Source organism: Podarcis vaucheri (genome assembly GCF_965113315.1).
Source record: "Podarcis vaucheri genome assembly, chromosome: 4".
In the NCBI taxonomy this organism is placed as follows: Eukaryota; Metazoa; Chordata; class Lepidosauria; order Squamata; family Lacertidae; genus Podarcis; species Podarcis vaucheri.
Window position 1 is genome coordinate 56147612 of NC_138762.1, and position 20882 is coordinate 56168493.

At 41.1% G+C, this 20882-nt stretch overlaps 1 protein-coding gene across 1 annotated transcript; it reads right to left on the minus strand.

Annotated features, from left to right (window-relative positions):
* Positions 1 to 4319: 4319 nt before the first annotated feature.
* Positions 4320 to 7055, minus strand: CLDN14 (claudin 14). The gene is made up of 2 exons (XM_082220481.1): positions 6311 to 7055; positions 4320 to 4393 (listed from the first exon to the last, which is right to left on the minus strand). Exons 1-2 carry the CDS (start codon positions 7012 to 7014, stop codon positions 4369 to 4371), a joined length of 729 nt encoding a protein of 242 aa, XP_082076607.1. The 5' UTR covers positions 7015 to 7055; the 3' UTR covers positions 4320 to 4368.
* Positions 7056 to 20882: the final 13827 nt, after the last annotated feature.

Genomic DNA, 20882 nt, shown 5'->3' on the forward strand with positions numbered 1-20882 from the left:
TTCGGGTTAAGAACTTTGCTTCAGGATGAGAACAGAAATTGTGCAGCGGCAGCAGGAGGCCCCATTAGCTAAAGTGGTGCTTCAGGTTAAGAACAGTTTCAGGTTAAGAACGGACCTCCAGAATGAATTAAGTTCTTAACCTGAGGTACCACTGTACCCTGAATGTCCTAGGGCTTTTTTTTTTTAAGGTTTGGGGTAGTAGTTAATCTATATCTAATTTAACCTCAAAACAGTCCATTGAGCAGATTTATTTGACTGGACTTAACCGTCCAGCGGTCCTCTACCTACCTTTTATGTTTATTATCATTACCAAAGTACTTAATTATAGATTGCAACCCTACATATATTCACCTAGGAGGAAGCTCCATGGAAGACAATTGAGATTACTTTTGATTACCCATGCATAGGATTGCACCACAATGTGTGTGCGTGTTTCGAATCAACAAACAAAAAAGTGGCAGGAGGGAGATACACAGAGGTTTCCAATGGTGCATTGTCTGGTATTTCAGAATGCTTTCCAGCAGAGAGCCTTTGACATCATAAAATATCAAATACCATCTGCCTCCAGGCATTGCTTAACTTCTGTAGGGGGAATTTTCCACATTCAGTTTTTTCAATATCTGATGAGTGACAAGCAAGCTCACTAAGAAACAAAACTTCTATTAACCCAGAGGCATTTGAAATATCTGTTCCTTTCATCATGGCTTATTTTACGTCTACTGTATTTTCTTACTATCAAGTTTTATTAGAAATTTGCCAGCATAACTTGGGAATAGTTTCACCTTGTTATGCAGCCCAAACTAGCAAATCCAGGAATGAGAGAGAGAGAGAGAGAGATTTTATATTTTATATACAGGCACTTCCACCTTCTTATCATGTTGAAATGTTACTGCATGTGCTCTGTTGTGAGATTTAACATCTCAGGACTGCTGGGCAGCAGGCTGCCTCTGAGCTCTTAAAGTGGCCAGTAGGATCCCCATGTTTGGACTTGGCAAACCCATTGTTAGACGGTGGCATTTCCTGACTGTTTTAATAGGTGAGATAAATGGCAGGAAATGACATGCCTCCTTTCACTCCGTAATGTAAATAAGTGCAACCGTCAAGCCAAATAAGTAGAAGCATGTTATCCTAACCAACGTGCATTACATAAGGAACCTGTGACCCCCCAGATGTTGTTAAATTCCATCTCCCGAACATTGACCATTCTGTGTGGGGCTGATGGAAATTGGAATCCAAAAACATCTGGAGGGACACAGGTTCCTCACCACTGCATTACATAATGCTCACTCACTGCCCATTACTTTACTCAGCTTTACAATTTCCCGTATGTAACACTAAACTTCGGCCTTTCCTTTGCATTCCTTTATCAGTGCTAGCAGGTCCATGCAGCAGCCTCATCGCCATATGCACTGCTTGCTTCTCCAAGCAAGTTAGCAAGCGTTGCAAACAGCTTTTTTTGTGGAGAATGTGCCACTGTCATGCACAACAAACGCTTTTGCAAGCATTACTCGGACTTTCCAAATATATTTTTCCAGATGGATTGTTAATGATGTATTAGATCTCAGTCATACAGTAGGACTTCATTACAAGTAGACATGAATAGGAGAGTGCTGAACTTCAACCGAGGCATACCTAGAGCTCTTGGCAGGGAGATGTATCGGCACCCACAACCTGCCCCTTCAGTCCCTTGCGCCGCTGGCAAGGAGATGCATTGGCACCTCTGAAGCCAGGAAAGACGATGGACCAGAAACTGAAAAGGTTTGCTTTGTGTCACCTTTTATGCCCCGCCACCAGCGACTTCCTCTGCAGCCACCAGGATCGGGTCTGCTCTGCTCCTCCTTCTCCTCCATTGGTCTGTCTGACCACACAGATGGGCAGGCTCCTAGCCACTCCAAGCCAGAGTGCTGAGGCATGATTTTTGCACCCCCCTGGGACTGTGCCCTTCAGGGGAGGGGGCAACTGACCAATGCCTAGGTATGCCCCTGCACTTCTATAGAAAGGGGGAGGGGAGAAATTCAGTCTACCAGATGTTTACTTCCTGAAAAAAATATACAGAATGAAATACAGATATCCTTTTCCAAGTTTTGCAATGCAGTTTTTTAAAAAAAGGTGTTACAAAAATGCATTACATTTAGAGAAAATGTGCATAAAAGTGGATATACATATCGGTGTAAATAACTTACTAAAAATGCAGTGAACTCCCATAGTGGGACTTACCATAACCCCTGGTAGGTAATTATAGATTTTCAGCTTCAGCAATGGGTGGGAGTATCTGTACTCCAAATTCAGCACTTGCTACATAACTAAACCAAAATTCTGAGAGAGGGCCATCATCACTCAATGAAACATGAGGTCTGTTAGGGGCTGGGCCATCCCAACCCTACAGAAATGGTGCATCATGAATTGTATACTGTATATGACACCAGGTCTTGAGCCACTGTTGTTGCCCTTGGGGATGCAGAAAGCAAAGGAACTGGCCTGCAAGACTTTCTCTCTGATGCATGATGCACAAGATCTTGTTACTCTGTGGAGAGCATCTGCACTCTGTATGTGTTTAGGGGAACTAGCACTAGTTCCTATCACAGCTATATTTTCATCTGTTTCAGTGCATATGCTAAGGAGCAGATGAATCTGCTTCAGTTAAACATTGACCTGTTGTAAATTATTAGTACAATTAAGCCCAACAGTATAATAATAATAATAATAATAATAATAATAATAATAATAACACCTGAAGTGCAAATCTTCTCATTGGGATTTCGTCACCTGGATCCTGTGTAGTCTCAGTACAAAAAAGTATCTTTCCCACTTCATTGATCTGGGCTGCCTCACAGTTAATTTCATGTCAATTTTTTTGGTTCACCTTTAGTGGATTACCTGATACTTTTCCTCACTGCTCAATACTGACACTCACTGTGTGAGCGAATGTTTTTACAAGTGGGCCACATTTACAAAAGCATTCTTCCACCCCTAGGATTTCATCAGCTACGTCCATGTGTGTATTTATTATGCTAATAATCCGTTACAGCTACATTTGAAATATATAGTATTAGTTATAGTGTTTCCAGCATATGGCCCATTGGTACTGGCAATCATGTTCCTTAAATTATGAATTTTCTTTTCACTTAAAAAACACAGAGAAAAATAGCTGGGCAATGTAACTTTTAAACCTGCAATCTACCAAAAGCAGCTGAAGTTAACTCTGTGTGTCAAAACTGGAAACTTCCCATTACACCTTAATGGTGAAGTAAAGCTCTCCCACACTTTCTCAGAGTGCCTCTTTTCACCCTAGAGAGAAGAACCACTTCCTGTCTCTAAAGGAGAGCTGAGGAGAACTCTTGAGTTTCTATATTACATGGTTTTCCTGAATAAAATCCACTTTGTAGAAAAAAATTGGGACAGATGTTGCAGTTTAACTCCCATCAACCCCAGATAGAATGGTCTGTAGTCCGGGATGATGCCAGTGGTAGCCCTCTAGATATTGTTGGGCTCTAGGTTAATCACTCCTATGTACAGAAAGCATGAACAGGTAGTATAAATGGAACATCCTCCTGAGTGATGGAAGTCTTTAACATTGTTTCCCTTTGACCACATGACCACAAAATGTATCGTCTTTCCAACAGCAGTGGTAATGGACTCTACTTTCAATGTTTGTAAACTCACATGGTACATTGAGACAAAATGAAGTGCTTCCTGTGGCAATATTCAGCTGATAAAAGGAACTGTAAAGTTATGGAGTGTGTAAACTGCAGAGTTATTCTTGCAGACTTGCCTTTTCCGGAACTAAATAAAAGTCTGGGAGATAATGAATGAAATTGACAGGAACTGCCAAACCAGTTTAACTGAGCTTTAATGCACTATTGATCAATTAGATGATAAAAAAAAATTGAAGAAAGAAAAAGGCACACAATATGAATACAGGATTCACAATAAACTTGATGAGAGATATTGTGACTTTTCACCAGTTCAGAATTAAACTTTATACGTTCAGCCACAGTGCCTTATATCTTTGGAAAGGTAAGTGAAGAAATGTAAACTAAGTTAGATATGATGTTTCTAATAACATACAGCCCTGCCTTGAATCTCATATTCTCTTCAAATATGAGTATCCATATTGCCTTAATAGTCACCTGTTATTGTGGAAATGTAGAGAACCAAACTGAAGACTCGACATATTAGAAAGCAAGAGAAACTGAAACTGATAGATCACATGTTAGCAATTCTTTGTCCTGCCTGGAAGGAAGTTCCCTGTCTGGGTCTCACCACCAACCATCACCTGTGCTTTCATACTAACATCAAGCAGCCTTATGCCCAGTAGTGTGGTAGCATCTATGGAATCAAATCACAGGACAATATTGCAGTAAATGATCAGGCACCAATTTTTCCAATGGCTCTGCAAAAGAAAAAAAGGACCCCATTAAATGTATGAGTAAATGAATCTTCTGGTGGTCACATTAGCTCATTAAATAGGGCTTACAGAAGAGAGAGAAAGAAGGAAGTCATTTACACATAGAGACACCATCAGGGCAGGACTCTGGGGCTGATGTCCAGTAGAATGAGCAAGAAGGCTTCCAAATGCAGTAGGACGGATATGACACATGTTTAAGTCAGCTAAACAATATTGCCATCTAAAGAAACCCACTGGAAGACTGTCCAGAGTCTAGAATTCTCTAACTTGAGCCCCATTTATCAGATTTATTTTTAACCATTTGGAACAGGACTGGCGAGCCTTTTAAGCCAGAGGACCACATTCTCCGCAGAGCAACCTTCTATTTAAGTGGACAGATTCAATAAACCAGAATTTTACCATTGTTCAGTAGGCTAGTTTCTCCACACACATCCCCTTCTATCCTCGATTCAGGCAATGAAGATGCTTATCATCAGAGTTCAAGGGCAGATTCCTGCCAACAGAAAGGGCTCACTAGGCAGGGCAGAGCAGCTACCCTAGCTTCCCGGCAGCTGGGTCCCTGTTGCTTACCAGGAGGGGTGAGGTTGATGGGGAGGTCAGCACAACTACTGGGAAACTAGCAAGATGCCTCTACCAGCCAGCCTAAAACATACTAAGTAAAAGAACATAAGCTTTACTACCCCACCCCCTCTCTCCCATCCCCCCCTCTTTTCTTCCCAACCCTATACTGCATATAACACCAATGTCTCACAACAAATGTAACTGATCCGTAGAAAACACAACCTGAAAAAAGAGACAATGCATGTGCTTTTGTAAACAAAGAAAATCTTTAATAAAGTTATTTTTTAAAAAGTGGGATTAGTGAGGGATGTAGCTTGGGAAAGTTGTGGCCTGAGGAGAAGCCTGAGGGCCATATTTGGCTTCTTTGGCTCACATGCCTCAAATTCTCCTCAATAATAATAATTTTATTATTTATATGCCACCCATCTGACTGGGTTGTCCCAGCCATTCTGGGCGGCTTCCAGCAACACCATAAAACATTAAACATTAAAAACTTCCCTATACAGGGCGGCCTTCAGATGTCTTCTAAATAGATGTTTATCTGTTTTCCTTCTGATAGGAGGGTGTTTTACAAGTTGGGTGCCACTACGAAGAAGGCCCTCTGCCTGGTGCCCTGTAACCTCACTTCTCATAGTGAGGGAACCACCAGAAGCCCCTCGGAGCTAGATCTCAGTGTCTGGGCTGAACGACAGCGGTGGAGATACTCCTTCAGGTATATATAGACTGTTTTAGAATTTGTACAAATTTGTGAGATTTGTACAAATTTGTGAGATTTGTACAAAAAGTAACTAGTAAACTATTATAATACTAATGATTATTATTATTATGGGATATGCTATATTCAGACTGTGTATTATTTCTTCTTATTTGTATGTAAATGTGTGTGGGTTTTTTTCTTTTGAAGCAGGTAATGGAAACAGAGGGGCGCGGGTGGCACTGTGGGTTAAACCACAGAGCCTAGGACTTGCTGATCAAAAGGCCGATGGTTCGAATCCCTGCAACGGGGTGAGGTTCCATTGCTTGGACCCTGCTCCTGCCAACCTAGCAGTTCGAAAGCACGTCAATGGAACCTTAATGGAAACAGAGCTCTATACAGCAGAAGTTCATATACTGACCATGATTCCACTGATAAGGAAAGTTACATGCTCTAGAATATAAATGTCCGTAATTTTTAATTGGAAGTTTCAAAGCATTTAAAAAAAAAAAATTACACATATTCTTTACATGAACAGCAAACCAGAGGTAAACATTGTATGAAAATGACTGTACATTACCGTAATAACACCACCTTGAAAACACCTCACGTACTGAGATTATAAAAGTAGATCCCAGAGAACTTACACATAGTCATTTAACCTGTAACCACTGTGAGAAGCAGAAGTTAGTGATGAGGTGTGGTTTGCCTTGTAGGCCACTGGGGGTCTGTAGGCTGGAGCTGCCCTTGTACTCCTCGGCTGCGAGCGGTAGGTCAAATCGTTCCCAGTACGTTGACATGAAACGCAGAGGATGATTCCACCAATGATACTCAATGAAGCACAAACAAAGCCAAGGTAAAGGGCTTGCCCGATCTCATACTTCATCCCATGGGGCAGCATTGGGTTGTAGAAATCAGTTACCACATCATTGGTTGACCAAGAAACAGGGACGAGGCACACGAGCCCCGCCAGTATGAAAAGGACTCCGCCCAAGACAGCAAACAAGTTTTTGGCAGAGGACCCTTTGACGCACCGGGTGCACTCCATGCCAAAAACAGCAACCACGCAGGCCAAGGTGGAAAGAACACAGGAAATCACCATCATGGCGCGGGCTGCTTGGAGGTCACGAGGCAAAGCCAGCGGAGAGTGGTGAAGCTGGCACTGATAGATGCCAGTGCTGTGCCAAACGCATTCCATCCAGAGACCCTTCATGTACGCTACAGCCGTGATGATGTTGGTCCCCACGTGGGCCGTTCTCCACCAGTGAGGCAGGATGGTCGCAGTTATTGTCCCAGCAAGACCGAGAAGACTCAGGAAGAAGCCCAGTAACTGAATAGCCATGCTGGCCATGTTAATGTTTGTCCTGGTTATACCGCTCGGTGCAGTATCTTGGTTGGGGCTCCTTCTGAAAGCACAGCCTCTCCCGGGAGATATATGGCAGGTTTGCTTTGACACCTTCTGGATGCCTAATAAAGAAGTAATTGCGGAACAAGAAGTTAAACATTATACGAGTGCATTACTCCAGTGACCAGTAAGGTGCATTCCAGAGGCAGTTAGTGTGATTATTAGCATATTTAACCCACTTTAATGCGCTCTGTGAAAACGGTGGGAAAGTAATTGCTTCTTGTTATTTACACCTGCCCTGTCTGCTCCATGAGGAATAACACTGTGTGTGTGTGTGTGTGTGTGTGTGTGTGTGTACACCCATATAAGATATAACACTGAAAAATACTTTAAAAGAAACATTTTGTCTTCTTAACAGGCTTTCTAAAATACCTATTTCCTTTAAACAATAACAACAGCAAGATTAGAACGCTCTCAAATTCCTATGGAACAGAGGGAGAAAAGATTTATGAAGCAGGAGCCTAAAAGCTACTTTGCAGGATAAAAACATTTCCAAAAGGTCATAGCAGGATTACAAAAACAATGATGCTGTGTTTGCTCAAACTGAAAAGCAACTAAAGTGAATTTAAAAAAAAAGGCTTCTAGAAGAGGGTAAAGCACAGTGGATTACAGTTCCCTTTCCCACTATTTCTTGAGATGGTGTTGTTTTAATAAAGGAACCTGAAGGGGAATAATTTTCATTAGCCCCCATGGAGACTCCGGTTATGGCTTTAATCTAGATGACAGCATGTGAAACCAGATGTGTATCATGCAGCTTCTGAGAGGTGGTACCTTCACAGTTATAGAAAACATCCTATAATAAATTCAAGCTGAAACACCATGAAAGAAATAGAGGCCCTTCCACCTGTGTAAATCTTAGTTTCAGTGATCTCTGCTAATGCTTCATTTGCAAGCTGCCTGGAAAAGCTGTGTGAGAGAAAGAGTGTGATCAAAAACTCTGAAAGTTAAAACATGAAGTAACTGTTGAGTCAAAATCCAAATAGGATCCAAGGGGAAAATAAGCAAAATAATAGATCTGTGCACCAACCAGATGATTCAGTTCAGACCCCGATTCAACACTTCAGAAAACAGCTGTCTGAGCTGGACTGGGGTCTGAGGCCAAGTCCACAAGAAAAAAAGACAATGTTCCCTGCCCCATTTACTATTGACATTTTTGTAGAAATATCAATGTTCCCCCCTATTTACAGGAGTAGATGAAATGTGCAGACATAGCAGCCTCTCCAGAATGGATAAAGTATACCAAATTACAGTCAAACAGGTCCAGGTTTTTTTGATGTTGTTGATGATGTTGTTCTGGATGCCTTTAAAGTTTGGTGCTTGTTTGGGCCTGTTTCATGACTGTTCATTTAAGGAGGATAGTTTTTAATAAACTCTCTATTATAGATTTTATTATATAATTATGTACACCCCCTAAATCTGTTCTGAGTTTCCACCCCAACCCTCTGGATCAGATTTTGGGAAGGTGTGGAGAGAAGCGAAGAAAGGGAAGTTCTGCTAAGTGAATGGAAATTCTTGCGCTAACAGAATTACTTTGTTTGATGCCATCCATAATCTCTATTATAGATTGCTGTACATTGCAAATTAAATTTAGAATTATATTTCATTAATAAGACTTGATACACCATAAACTTACACTGCACAAGACAGGTAGAATCCAGATCTCCAATGGCCAAATCCAATATCCTATTGCAGGCATAGACAAACTCAGCCCTCCACATGTTTTGGGTCTACAACTCCCATCATCCCTGACCACTCGTCCTGTTAGCTAGGGATGATGGGAGTTGTAGTCCCAAAACATCTGGAGGGCCAAGTTTGCCTATGCCTGTCCTATTGGATGGCATCATTGAATAGTGCTGCAGGATATCAGGTAGAATAATCTTGCATCACACATTTTGCTTTCTCGGTCACTCGCAACAAATGTTAAATAAGACACTTAATAGTCATGCTCCATGAATAAAATGGAAGTGTCAAGGTAAAATACAGTCATCACTAGATATGATGACTCTTGTACATGTGAACTAAAATTGCTCGTTGATGGTTTTTCTTTCAGTATAGCATACTTTCTTTAACTGCAGCACAATAACATCTGCATGTATGTTATACTGATATTTGCGTGTGTGTGTGTGTGTGTGTGTGTGTGTGTGTGTGTGTGTTTAGAATTGCCAGAAGAACATTCTAATTTGGTGCACTCCGCTTTTGGTTCCACTGTATTCAGCTCAGGAGCTTCCCTGTCCTATGATAGAAATATTTGCAAACATCTCTGTCTATACAACAAAGGCATTCAAGAGCACAGTTGGGCACTTTTAAGTCCTTTTGAAATCAATAGGGTTTAGCTGCACCTAATGTTGCACCTAAGGCTTATGGGCATTACATTTACTGCCTTTATATATTTTATATTATATCTACCATTGGTTCTCATTCTTTGTGCCAGCTCCATCTATATGCTCTTTGTCTAGGGTATCCATTAAAAAAAACCTGGTGGACTCAGAGAAATATAAAACAAATGAACAAATAGAAATATAAATTATATAGGAGAATCTTCCCTATAAGATCAGTACTATTAACTCCGTTTAATCGATGGGGAAAGTAATCTTTGGGAAATTAGCTTCCTTACCTGAATTTATGCAAGAAGCCTAAAGAAGACTTGAGGTTTTCTTTTTGTGTCCTAATCCAGAGTCTTATCAGCCAAATCATCCTCTTTGCCTTTTAATTTCAGTTCATTGATGCTCCAATTTCTTTCCTTGACCTTTTATTCATGTACAGAGACCCATCCTTGGTACACTCCTGGTTTTGATTTCTCTCAGTTAATTAAACATCCTGTCATACCTGCATGCATACCTGTATGCATACCTGTATGCACCATGCGTTGTGTACAATTTGAAAGCTCATCTTAGGTCTTTATGAGAAGGCCTTTCAAGGTCAGGCCTTAAGCTTCAGTGCTAATCCCAAAGAGAATAGAATATAAAAGGTAAATGCGATTTACGCCATTAGTCACAGGAAACAGGCTCCAAGTTTAATGGAGGTCATGATACTCAATGGCAAGTCAGCTGCTATTTTTAGAAAGCATTAAGGTGTTATTTTTAAATTCTAGCTATTGCAGACTTTCTAATTTGGGAAACTGGTGTTAATTAGCCTCACTTGTTTGACGTCATGTTTTCCACAGTCCCTTCCTTACAGTCCCTGCCAGCTGCTACTGGCGTTAAGAATGGCTTTAACTGCTATGGGGACGGCTTTTCACCTTCTGCTTAACAACTGTAAATTAACACATGTATCTCAAAGAGCATCAAAGACTTGTAAAAGCATTGCCATCTGTACCATTTCATTCCAGCCACCTTGTTCCCAACATGGCTGCCTGAATTAGTGCTGTCCAACGGCATCTGTGGCTAAAGACACAAGGCAATAAAGGCATGTTAACAGTGAGCGAATCTACATGCCATAAGAAACTGATAGATGGGAAAACAATTTATTTCTTCATTCCATAGGTAATAACAAAATTGATCATCTCATGTACAATTCAGAGTGTCATAATCTGTTAAGTGATTGATCACAACAACGACACATAGCATGCACAGGGGGAAATGTCTAAAAGCTTGCACCGCAAAGGTATCTAAAACCATTTCTTCATCTATATATCCATTCTGTTGGCTAGCAGGAATTCAGTTTTTGGTGATTTGACCTTAAAAAAAGAAAGAAAAGAAAACACTCACCAAACCAGTGTCAGCAAGGAACCATTCCAGGCACATTATTATATCTATGAAGAGATAAGATAACTCAATGATGTAAAAATGTATGCAAAATCTTAAATTAATGTCCTGATATTGTATCATATTTCACTCAGCTGGCTACCAGTCCATTTCCAAGTGACAACTAGGTGGCAGTCAGAGATAGGGCCTTCTTGGTTAGAACATCCCACGTATGGGATTTCTTCCTGTTTTAAAATGTATTTTTGCCCACTACCATTTGACTATTTTGTTTTAAAAAAAAAAACACCTTGTGAAAATCTCATTGGCAACTTGGTTGCCTGTATAGGACTGAATGGCTTCTAGTCCTATACAGGCAACCAAGTTGCCAATTGTATTGTATGACAAGCTCATAAATCCATATTCTCACTTGACTCTGAAATGTAGCTAACAAGATTATTTCCCTAATGGAAAAAATGTTATAGAGAGAGAGATAAAACGACAACATTTAAGGCAACATTGCTGCCAGTTTTAGAATATCCTATCCATCAGACTGGGCCTTGCTTGCCTAATAACTTAACTGTCCTTGTTTTTCTTCCTTCTGTCCTTTCTATTTAACAGAAGGTCTGCTGATGTTTGCAGTAATGTTTTTTGCTAAATGTACCAAGATCTGTGGTTATTTGATTCGGGGGTTGCTTGTTGGTTATGTGATGCATTTATATTGAAATGTTAGTGGGGTAACAAAGTGCTTACGGTAATTCATGTTAAGAATTTTATACTGTTAACGTTCCACTGAAAACTATTAATAATAATAAGAGATATTGTGATATGGAAAGGCTGAAAGGCCGCTTAGTGAATTCTGGGATTACTTCCATTCCTTTTCCACAGTCACACAAATATTTTAAGTAAGCTGTTTTGAAAGTCATCAGAATGTTTGAAGGTTTCCATACTTTAAATAAAGCATTTAAGCTCGGCACGGCGAAGTGATGAATAACACTCTGGATGAGGTGGTTGGTTTTGTTGAATTTTTCTTCAAGAGTACTAGAATACGAATATAAACATTTTGAGCAGCATTTTACTCAGTTCAAGATCCAAATAATTCATAATAACCATCGTAGCCATGTTGTTCCTAAAAGATTATGAACGTCAGGCAGGCTTTCAATTCATAGCTAAGAAGAAGCCCATTTTCATAGAGTTCAAAGGGATTCTGCAGATCATCCAACTCCCTGCAATGCAGGAATACGCAGTTGTCCCATATGGGGATTGAACCTGAAACCTCGGCACCACTCTATCCACACCCCACACCCCACACCCCGGTTACTGGCATCAATCTCTGTACTGGGATGCTTGTCAGCCCTGTCTGGCACTACTGGTTATTCCTGCTCCCTGACTGGGTGGCTAAGTGTAAAAAGGGAAAGAGGATTTCAGCAGAATTTCCCTCTTCTACCCAAACTATTTACCGTATTTTTCGCACCATAGGACGCACTTTTTCTTTCCTAAAAAGCAAGGGAAAATGTGTGTGCGTCCTATGGAGCGAATGCAGGGGGGAGGCAGTCGGGAAAAGCCCCCAAGAGCCGCACACAAGCTCCGTGCGCTCTTGCGGGTTTTTCCCCAGGAGAGAGAAGGGACTGACTGGCCGCATCAGTTGCTTCTCCCACCTCCCAGAAAAGCCAGGAGAAGCCGCAATCTCTTTAAAGGTATTGTGCAGCTTCTGCGGGCTTTTGCGAAAGGTGAGGGAATCCCCCCACCTCCCAGAAAAGCCAGGAAAGCCCTGCGCAGCGTCTCCCGGGAGGGAGAGGATGCACGGGGCTAAAGGGGAAGCCAAAACAGCGAGCGGGGTCCATCCCGCCCCCTGCCTTGGCTTGCTCCATAGCTGCGCGCAACCCCTCCGGCAAGTAGAGGCTGCACGGCGCTATAGATTCTTTCGCCCTGCGCAGCGTCTCCTGGCAAGGAGAGGCAGCACGGGGCTAAAGGGGAAGCCAAAACAGCTAGCGGGATCCATCCTGCTCACTGCCTTGGCTTGTGCTATAGCCCCGCTCAACCCCTCCGGCAGGGAGAGGTTGTGTGCAGCCTGTACGCTGCTCTTTGGGGCTGGGGGAAAAATATTTTTTTTCTTGATCCCCCCCCCCCTAAAAACTGGGTGCGACCTATGGTCCGGTGCACCCTATGGAGCGAAAAATACGGTAAATTGCCCGCTTGGCCATCTTCTTAGCTTCCTCTTCTTTCTCCTTGGTGAGGAAGAGCAGCTGGCTAGCTCCAAGTGGCCTCTCTAGAACCACTGGGCTTTGAGACAAACATGGGCTGCCCAAATCTGTGTGTCTGATACTTGTTCAGAAAATCTGGTGACTGTAAGCCTGATTGAACACTGGAGCCTGAATGATAGAATCAAGACAGGCAAATCCTTTACTACTTCCAGGCACCTGACGGCTATATTTTTAGTGACAGATTCTAGAGACAAGAAGCTTAAGAAAGAAGAAGAAAACTACACTTACGGGCTTAATGCCATTCCATACATCAAAAGCAATACTATTACACTGCAATCAAGCTTGTAGTTTAACTATATGTCCATGTAAACTACTTTGTATGTAAGTTTCATAGCACTGTTAATACGATAATGTGTGCATCTTAATGGCAAGAGCATTGTTAAATGCATATTCAAGGCGCAGGGCAGTTTTAATGTCATGGAAGTGAAACACCTTTAAGCTCTTGTGTCATATTATCTGAACTTTCTTACTGGCATCCTTGCAGCCTCCCATTATCCCCCAGGGCTTACATAACCCACCAGTGGCAAGCTGTAGAGGTTTCTCATTGCCCCCTTAATTCATTCAGTGCTGTTCTTGTGGCTGCCTAACAGCCAAATGCTTTCAGTTGTGCTATGTCTCTGCTTCCCCCCATGGAGGGAAATAAGTTATATTGAAATCAGCTTTTTGTTACATTTCAGTCCCATATTGTTTGCCATTTGCATTTATCTTTCTCTGCAAAGACAGAATAGACGTTAATACCACCCGTCCCAAATTCATTCATCTTTCCCGTAACACTTGCCAAGCGCTGCCATTATTTAACTACTTAAAACTTTCACGCTCTTATAATGCTCATAAAATACTTATTTAATTCTTGATATTTTAGAGCCAGCTGTGATGATTCAATCTAGTTTAGGTTTTTCAAAAGCCAGCCAGGAAAAATCCCATCAGGCAGCAATACAGCTCGTTTATAAGAAGCGACGTTTTTACAATGGTGAGACAACACTGCTCCTGACGTCTGCCTTATCTAAACACTGCCTATTTTAAGTTTTTCATGGTAAGCAAAACCACAGCATGCCGATTCGAGAAAGACATACATCTGGCTCAGAAGCATCACTCTGTACGTTAAACATTTTATGAAACAGCTCTGTCTTTTTAATTTGAGCAGAGAACTTTTTCTTTCTTTTTAAGCGGAGTTGGTTAGGCAGAAAGGAAAGCTATAGGGGTTTCTTCACCACAAACGTTTCTATTTTCCCCAAACTAAAAAAATAAAATAAAAAACTGAGTGAACATTCACTAGCCAAACATGTCAGATACACTAACAAACATCATGTACTGATTTGATGTGAGTTTTGTGGTTTTAAATTCAATTACTCACCTCTTTTCAGAGGGCAGGTTCAAGTATATATCCGCCTTGGGTGTGTGTGTGTGTGTGTGTGTGTGTGTGTGTGTGTGTGTGTGTGACCAAACAAGGCAACATTTAAAATTGAATGTGAAAATGATGATCTACTGCAATTTCTTCACTGCCCCTTATTGTGATATCAAGTTTTTGAAATAATTTCTAACATCAGTGATGAATTCAAGTGATGAATATGATTTTCAAAAGCAGCTAAAGGGATCAATGATAGCTGAAACCATTTACTCCATGTGTGTGTCAGAATCATAGGATTTTGATGGCCTATCCCTGGGCAACAAAATGTTGGGAAGTCATTTTTCTTTCTCATAACTAAAGGAATCTACCACTAGATACTAAGGACAACCGTGTGTATATTTTAAGGGGCTTTTTCTCTCATTGCATGCTGCTCCACTCTTGATTTGTGTAAAGAGGGACAGCATATCTATAGGCAATGGCCTGTTGTGTGCTAGTAAAAAACATCCTCCATACCTATGATGGGAATATAAAATCCTAAGTTTAATGGAAGGAATATGAAGTGTATGAAATATAACCAGTTATCTGTTGTCATTTACAGCAAAAGCTGTTCTCTAAAAGGTCTCCAGGAAATGTGTAATAAAGGAAATATGCTGATGTGCTGGTTTTAAAATTTTGAATGTTTTAAATCATTGTTTTTGTTGTTTTCACCAATAATTTTCTTGTTTTCTTCTTTTTGTAAACCACTTTAAGGTTGTTGTTTTTACAATCAAGCGGTAAATAAATTTTATTAAATAAATAAATAAATAAAAGGGGAATACAATAGGAAATATTTTAGAGGTAGTCATAATGATTATAGCAAGAACTGGAAAAACAGTAACAAGCCACCTCTTCAAAAATGGCTTTGGAACATTTCCGGATACAATCTTTATGTGCCAAATTACAGTGATAGCATTTTAGATGTCTAGGGAGGAGAAATCTATGCAAATGTTTTTTGTTTTGTTTTGTTTTTTTATTGAATTTTCAATTCTAGAAACAAAACAGACATTTAACATATCATTAAATTTCCAACAACTTCCCTCCCTCTCCTTCCTTGGTTCATTTTATTTATCTTCTCTCCCTGCATATTTTACTAAGACCATTTTGTCCGTTCTTCAGTTTTACATCCCTCAAACAATAACTACACTATTGATTTTATCTTAATGCTGCCACTGTTTTCAGTGGAAATCTATGCAGATGTTTATGGCAATTATTTACAGCCGTTTAAAATAGGGGGGGGGGAAATCAGCAGAGCATTAATAGATGTTGTCAGTTGTATAAGAGCATCAAGCATTTATACAGAAGTAGGTGTACTTTTAATATAATGTATTAAGTGTAAATGCCCTAAGTTATTTCTCCCCCCCACCCATGTTTCTTTAATGTTAATAAATTATCACCATCATCCCGATATCAGGGTCATAATCTACAGTTTGACCATCCCTGGTATTGTCAAGAGTCGGCGTCTTTAAATGAAAAGGTATTTGGCCCTCCACTTAAGATATACTGCTGGAGGAGAAGTTGGCTAGGTCCCTACCATATATATTTTGCACCAAAGACCTTTTTATTTTATTTCCTCAAGCTTTTTGGATACATTTTAATCTTGCTAATTGTTTTATGCTGCTTTTGTGATTCTGTAGCCTTTAAGTTTATTAAGCTTTGTTTGCATTTACACTCATAATTACCTCATTCTTTCTTGCATTAAATAACTAAAAACGTGGTTTAGACACAAAGGCTTCAGTCCTCTCTACACCTACTAGCAGGGACGGAGGACTGTAGGTCACAGCTGGACTTCCTTCACAGGTAAACATGCACAGGATTGAGTCAAAATGGTGCAGTCCTATGTGCTCTTACCTGTTTGTAAACCCTCACTGAATATGGTGGGATTTGCTTCCCAGTAAAACAGTTAGGATTAGGATTTAAGAGCTGCTCGTCTGCGTATTACATTATCCCCCTTGGGAATCTGCGTGGAAACTCTGTGTGCCCTGGCTGTAACGTCTCTTGCACTTAGCCACACGGGTGCTCCTAATTACATGGAGAGTTTCTATCCTTAACCCACAAGGATAAAGTAACATGCAGGCTGGCCCTGAGTTCAATAGTGCAGCTGGTAAGCTTGGGCCCTCTCAGCCCGGCAGAACTAACATTTGGGGGAGAAACCTTACCTTTCTAAATTTCCTGACTTTTATGAGGGCTTGCTGCTACAACCATGACGTTACCTTTAGCATTTGCTCATGCTTTTTATTTAATACTGAGGTTTGTTTTGCCTGACAGTCAAATCAGTGAATTATACATGCACGAGGAGAAGAAAAAAGTCCCTCACAAATAGGTTTCTTAATGCCAGGAGTAATGGTGTCCTGGCTTTTTGTTTTCACAGGATACTTACCCTAAAGTCCAGTGACTTAGCTGTTATGTATTATGGCCCTGATCCAGGAAAGCACTTAACTATGTACTTCACTTTCACAATGACATCACTTGGACTACTCATACGCTTAAAGTATAGTATGTTATATTAACTGTTTTCCTGGATTGGGGCCTAGGCTAGGTTCCCCATACCCCACCCCAGAGTACCTTCATAGACATTTGAGCTTGAGAGGCAATTGGATTTATTCTACCGTTAGTACATATGGGATTTAAACAGGTGTCTAATTAAACCTAATCACAGTCTGTGTTTCATTCTCTGGGTCTGAATAGGAGTAGAAATAACCAGTGACTGTAAAGACAGCCTGACAGGAAAGTGCGTGTGTGAGAGAGAGAATTTGCCCAGCCAAGGAAAAATACAGACCATGCTAGGATGTTTGTAAAGGAGAATTGCTGTTGGCTGGATGCTTGTTAAATGTTAACCTCAGTAGGCCACTCTAGGTCAAGTTAGGACCTGCAAGAGGATTTATTTTTTCTACCTGCCCCTGAGCGGCCCATTTCTGTGCTAAGGTATTACCCATGTGGGTATGCACTTAACTCAAGCAGGCAGTTCTAATAGATGCGATTGGTGAGAGTGGAACATCTAATTTTCATTGGTACTGTCATGAAACAACAGAGTCCCATCCTACCTTTAAAAAAAGGTAAAGGTAAAGGACCCCTGACAGTTAAGTCCAGTTGCTAACTACTCTGGGATTGCGGCGCTCATCTCACCTTACAGGCCAAGGGACCCGACGTTTGTCCTCAGACAGTTTTTCTGGGTCATGTGGCCAGCATGACTAAGACGCTTCTGGCGAAACCAGAGCAGCACACGGAAATGCTGTTTACCTTCCCGCAGGAGTGGTACCTATTTATCTACTTTCATTTGATGTGCTTTTGAACTGCTAGGTTGGCAGGAGCTGGGACTGAGCAACTGGAGCTCACACCGTCGCAGAGATTCGAACCACCGACCTACCGATCAGCAAGCCCAAGGCTCAGTGGTTTACACCACAGTGACTAATAAGTTATTGTGGTGTCAATTTTCATCCCCTACTAATTCTTACAGTGCAATACAGACTTTAATACAGTGCTTTTTTCCCCTTTAAAAATGTTTAGGAGTACTCTCATTCTGACTCAAGAAAATCACCATTTTATAGTTCAAATCAGGGTAGGAAAATACAGTAAATGGACAAAAGTACAAAAATTCACAAAATGTTTAGGGGGTGTGCGTCCCCCTGCATCCCCCCAGAAAAAAGCACTGCTTTAATATATCGCCGGACAGTTTGTTATTATCAGTGCTAAATTCTTCCCTTGGACCATATTGTCCATCTTATCACTGCAACTAGGAAGTGGACCAAGAAGAGATATGAAGCAGTTTCGCCCTGCAACACAGAAAGTTGCCATGTATACTGACCCAGACTTTGGCCCACTGTAGTTCAGTAATGTCTGCACTTATTGGCAGCATCTCTTCAGGACTTCAGGTAAGTCTGTTCCCATCCCAACCTGGGGATGTCGAACCTGAGAACTTGGTGTCACGTGGTCTACCATTTTGCTTTCATTGTTTTATAAGGTAAATTTCTAGTCCTTATGTTTCTGTAGGAAACTTTAAGACAGAAATCCAGTGTTTACTAAAAGCTTAGGATCCAAAATTTGACTGCAGCTTGGTGAAGAGTTAGCTAATGAGAGGGGCCTTGTCACAACAATTCCCAGTATGTTAATGGTCACACTTCCCAATTATGCTAATAGATGTATGCATAGAAGAACAAGCCACTGTGACAAAGCAGCCCTCAGTGCTGAGGAATTTTCCCATCCCTTCAGTACAACTGCAGCTGAAGAAACCCATCAAGCGCTAAACCTGCATATCCTGTAATCATTTGTTCAACTTAAATGACACACAATCCTTCCCCTCTAAGCAAATTTGTTAACTCTATTAAATCACCTGTGCAGACACAAATGGAGACGGTTGCTATGGGAAGCCAATAACATTTTAAAGGATTCCGTATTAAATAAAAGGAAGTGTTTGGTGCTATAAAAAGAACTGGCCCTGGTGAAAGCAGGGGTCTTCCAAAGGGCTTAGTGCAGTACATGAGAAAAATTATTCATACTGCTTCCACCTTGGCCTTCAAAAAATATATACAGTGACAGGGGTATTTATTTAATTTGGAAAGTATTGGGTAACATAGGCCCATTTCCTTTGAATGCGTGTCTCCTCAAACCATATGCCAATGCCTTTTCATGAGCTGATGAATGTATCTAGTTTAGGTGCTGAAAGGAACAGGAGACACTTTTACTGTGTTCCACAGAATGGGAAAAATATGGTTTCATACGTTTATTTTTCATTCATTTAAGTGCAGTCCAGTTGACTGCTATGGATGCTTCTGTAAATATCTGCAAAGGAGAGACCTTTTGGGGAGCTACTGATATACCAAGCCCAGCAGACCAAGCCAATAGCAACACACCCTGCATTCTGCATCACTGTTTTCCTTTCTTTCTTGCCCCAGTGATGTGGTGGGGATTATTAAAGGTTAGTGGTAAGAGAAGTGCCAATCCTAGGAGCACATTTCATTTTTGCAAACAGTCTGCACTTACACAGGACCTTACTCAAAGCTGTCTTGTTTTTTTGGAAAGGGAATCCAAGATTCTAGGCCATTTCCTCCTGTCTTCGTGAAGTATGAAATGGAAGTAGTGGTCTTCATTGTCTTCTTTCTCCCAAACTGTTGCATGAAGCACCTGCCCTGAACTGGCTGGACTGGCCTTTTTGTTTGTTTCCTGTCCTGTGAACAATCAAAACAAATTCTCCCCTGCCCCGGCCATTGAAAATATTCCACCTTCCAGTTGCTGTTGGCTGACTGGAGAGGCCCATGGCATTGGCAGTTCCTGAAAGGAGGAACTTGATGCCCATGTAAGATGGAATATGAAGGTCAGCTAAAAGGAAGATTGTTTTGCCTCACTTTGCCAAAGTGGCAGAAAATAAGAGTTCCTTTTTCCCTTCTGAATTTTTAAAAGTTCTGCATGTCTCTCAGCATCACATGAAAGGATGGGATGTGTGGTCCGCAATAAAGAGATATTGGGAGGAGGTAAGATATTCTGCCCAGCAGACTGAGCCGTTGACACCAAGACCTGGTGTCCTCTGTCTCCATTTCCCTGTTTCCTTCTGTTGCATGTCTGAATTGACCTCTAATCCTGCCATTGGCTGACAGGTGTGTAGCCTTCAACCCCATGTTGGGTGCAGTCCACCGTTCACTGGCCCTGTGCAGCTTCTATTAAACATTGCTTGTGTGGAAGCCCCGTACGAACTCAATTGAAAAGAACAGAGAATGCCCAGCAGGAGTGCTTTGTGCATTACCCCGGTTGTCTCCTGGTATTACAGTTTGGCATTATGATTTTTACACAGTAAATGGATCTTCCAAGAACCTTGCTGCTGCTCATTAAATTAGCAGGGAAAGCCCCATGTCATACATATCCCATTTTTATGAAACGGGACTAAAGCTTGTTTTGCCACAGCTATTAGCCCTCTGGAGGTACCCTGGCACAGCCAAGTACAGATGCTGAAAGCTCTAGACTAGCTGGCTCCAAGGGGTTACAACAACTGTATCAACTTTTCGCATACAGCCACATGAGAAATACAACCTATCAGTGTGCCAACAGGTTTCACAAAGCATAAAGCTTCTCAGACCCACGGATGCGATTAAGGGAAATAAGGGTATGAAATCATTTAATGGGAATGTGAAACATGCAAAAGAATCAATCAGTGTTTCCCAGGAGTTACCAAGGATTGTTAAATACTTTTTGGGACCTAAAATTATCTAATCCCTAACCCTTTCTGTTTTATGCATCCTCATGCCTATCCTATCCTGTGAAGATCACAACAGCTGCTCAATCCTGGGATTCAAGGTACAATAAAAGGGTCAAGTTTTCTGTAAGTTGTATATCAGATTGTCCGTGAGAATGCCTTTGTGTTTCCCCCAGAACTGGTCACTACCCTTCTTCTTAGTACGAAAGCCATCCCATTCCCACAAAATCAAAAATTATCTTCCATGTTAGGGGCTTGTTAGTAGCACAATCTGAAACATTCATCTACTGAAACTGACCAGT

Coding starts and splice junctions, on each gene's coding strand:
- CLDN14 (XM_082220481.1), bottom strand. CDS start 7,014: ATGGCCAGCATGGCTATTCAGTTACTGGGCTTCTTCCTGAGTCTTCTC. Junction 4,394..6,310: donor TACAGGTTAAATGACTATGT/GTAAGTTCTCTG, acceptor TTTCTTTTGCAG/AGCCATTGGAAAAATTGGTG.